Source organism: Penaeus monodon, chromosome 15 (assembly GCF_015228065.2).
Source record: "Penaeus monodon isolate SGIC_2016 chromosome 15, NSTDA_Pmon_1, whole genome shotgun sequence".
Taxonomy (NCBI): Eukaryota; Metazoa; Arthropoda; class Malacostraca; order Decapoda; family Penaeidae; genus Penaeus; species Penaeus monodon.
Window position 1 is genome coordinate 28,868,603 of NC_051400.1, and position 1,602 is coordinate 28,870,204.

The window sequence follows — 1,602 nt, forward strand, 5'->3', positions numbered from 1 at the left end:
ATTAAAAGTTTATGATATGACAACAGAAGCTGTCAGATGCTTGTCAGGTGATATCTGCTCCTGTTTGTCATACATATGATATGATTTGAGAGTGAATCAATGAAAAGATTAAAGAAGCACCATATTAGTTACTTCCATGGATATTTAACACCTTCTCTTTCTCCAGACTTTAGTAAACAAGTGAAACAGAAGGTTGGAACTCCATATTTACTGGTTACATCACTGGAAGAAGAGGTCACCTATGAATTCAATGTTAAAGCACAAACTATAGATTATGGGCCAGAGGTAAGCCTTAAAGATAGAGCATTTGTGTTTTACACAGTCAGAGATATACTTAAAAAAAAAGTTTTTAAAGTTGTCTTGTACAGGTGTTTATAATAACAGAAGCAACAAAATGTTCCCATTAGTTAATATTGTACATCAAATGAACCCTCCTCCAGGTAAAGGCCAATGTGACCACTGGGCCACAGCCGGGATCACCAGCCAGGCCAAAGGACCTGACACTCACTAAGACTGTATCAAGTGTGACGCTGCATTGGCGCAACAGCCACTCAGGGAAAGGCTCTATTCTCGGCTATTACATTGAAGCAAAGAAAATAGGTATGAATACATTGTACAGTAGTGTTTGAAGGATAATGAACTCTGTTAGATAGATGTCCACTGCATTTTGAGAATACACGTTTGCATATTCAGTTTTGAGATTTTTTTCTTATAGTGATATACTTTAATTTCAATGAATACTTACTCTGCTTAGATAGTTTTTCACAAGCATGTTTGAATATTGTTTATGCCTTACATAATTTGCACCTTTTTTTTCCTTTTAGCAGAGCCATCTGAATTATGCAAATTTATTTAATTTTATCTTGTGTATGATATGTAAAAGTATGCATTAGACTTACAACATTAGAGTTTTTTCATTGTAAAGAATCACCCTCTTCAGCTGAAATAGTTCTCCCATTGTAAGAAAATAGCATCATTGTATGCTCTTGAATAACCCCTTTTGCATGTTAGTAAAATACTCATGAAACTAATAATAGTTGTACAACTTGTACAATGAAATGGAAATGTATGTAGCTATCCCCTTGTCTTCATAGATTCAGAGGAATGTTGTAAATTTCACTTCCTGTAACTTTATCTCTTGGCTCCTAGTTCAAAGATGTTCCAGATTTTTACATAGAAATTTGTACTAATGTATTTTTTTTTTATATTACATTGTCCTTTGACTTTTAAACAAAATCACTTTGCATTTCTGACCCTATGATAATAAATAAAGACATTGGCTGAAGAATGCTGTGGTCATAAAAGCACAACATTAAAGCACTTCACGGTAGTTAGTTTTATCTTGGCTGTATATGGTGGTGGTGTTTCTAAGTGTCTCTTCTCTTTTGTATATTTACTCTCCTCGCCTGCCCGACTTCAGCCGGCTTAGAATGGCAGATGTGTAAGTATAGGTGGTGGTTATGGCTATATTTCGCTTGCTTGATTGTCCTCTAACCCTTGTAGCATCAGATGTATGCTTAGCTGACTAATGTATGCTAATGTATTGTCTTCTAATTGATGAAAAAGGTGTTGATAAGCTTTGGGAATAACCTTCTTGTCTGC

General features: G+C 35.0%; 1 protein-coding gene across 10 annotated transcripts in view; it reads left to right on the top strand.

The window, feature by feature from the left end:
• Nucleotides 1–1,602, top strand: part of LOC119581918 (protein sidekick-like) — a gene marked incomplete at its 5' end in the record, with an annotated part of 27,628 nt that overhangs the window by 19,783 nt on the left and 6,243 nt on the right. For 6 of the 10 annotated variants that reach the window (XM_037930081.1, XM_037930082.1, XM_037930085.1 and 3 more), the window contains 3 exon segments: nucleotides 167–285; nucleotides 441–600; nucleotides 1,421–1,441. In XM_037930081.1, the coding sequence (XP_037786009.1) occupies nucleotides 167–285; nucleotides 441–600; nucleotides 1,421–1,441 (300 nt within the window). 10 annotated transcript variants of the gene reach the window in all.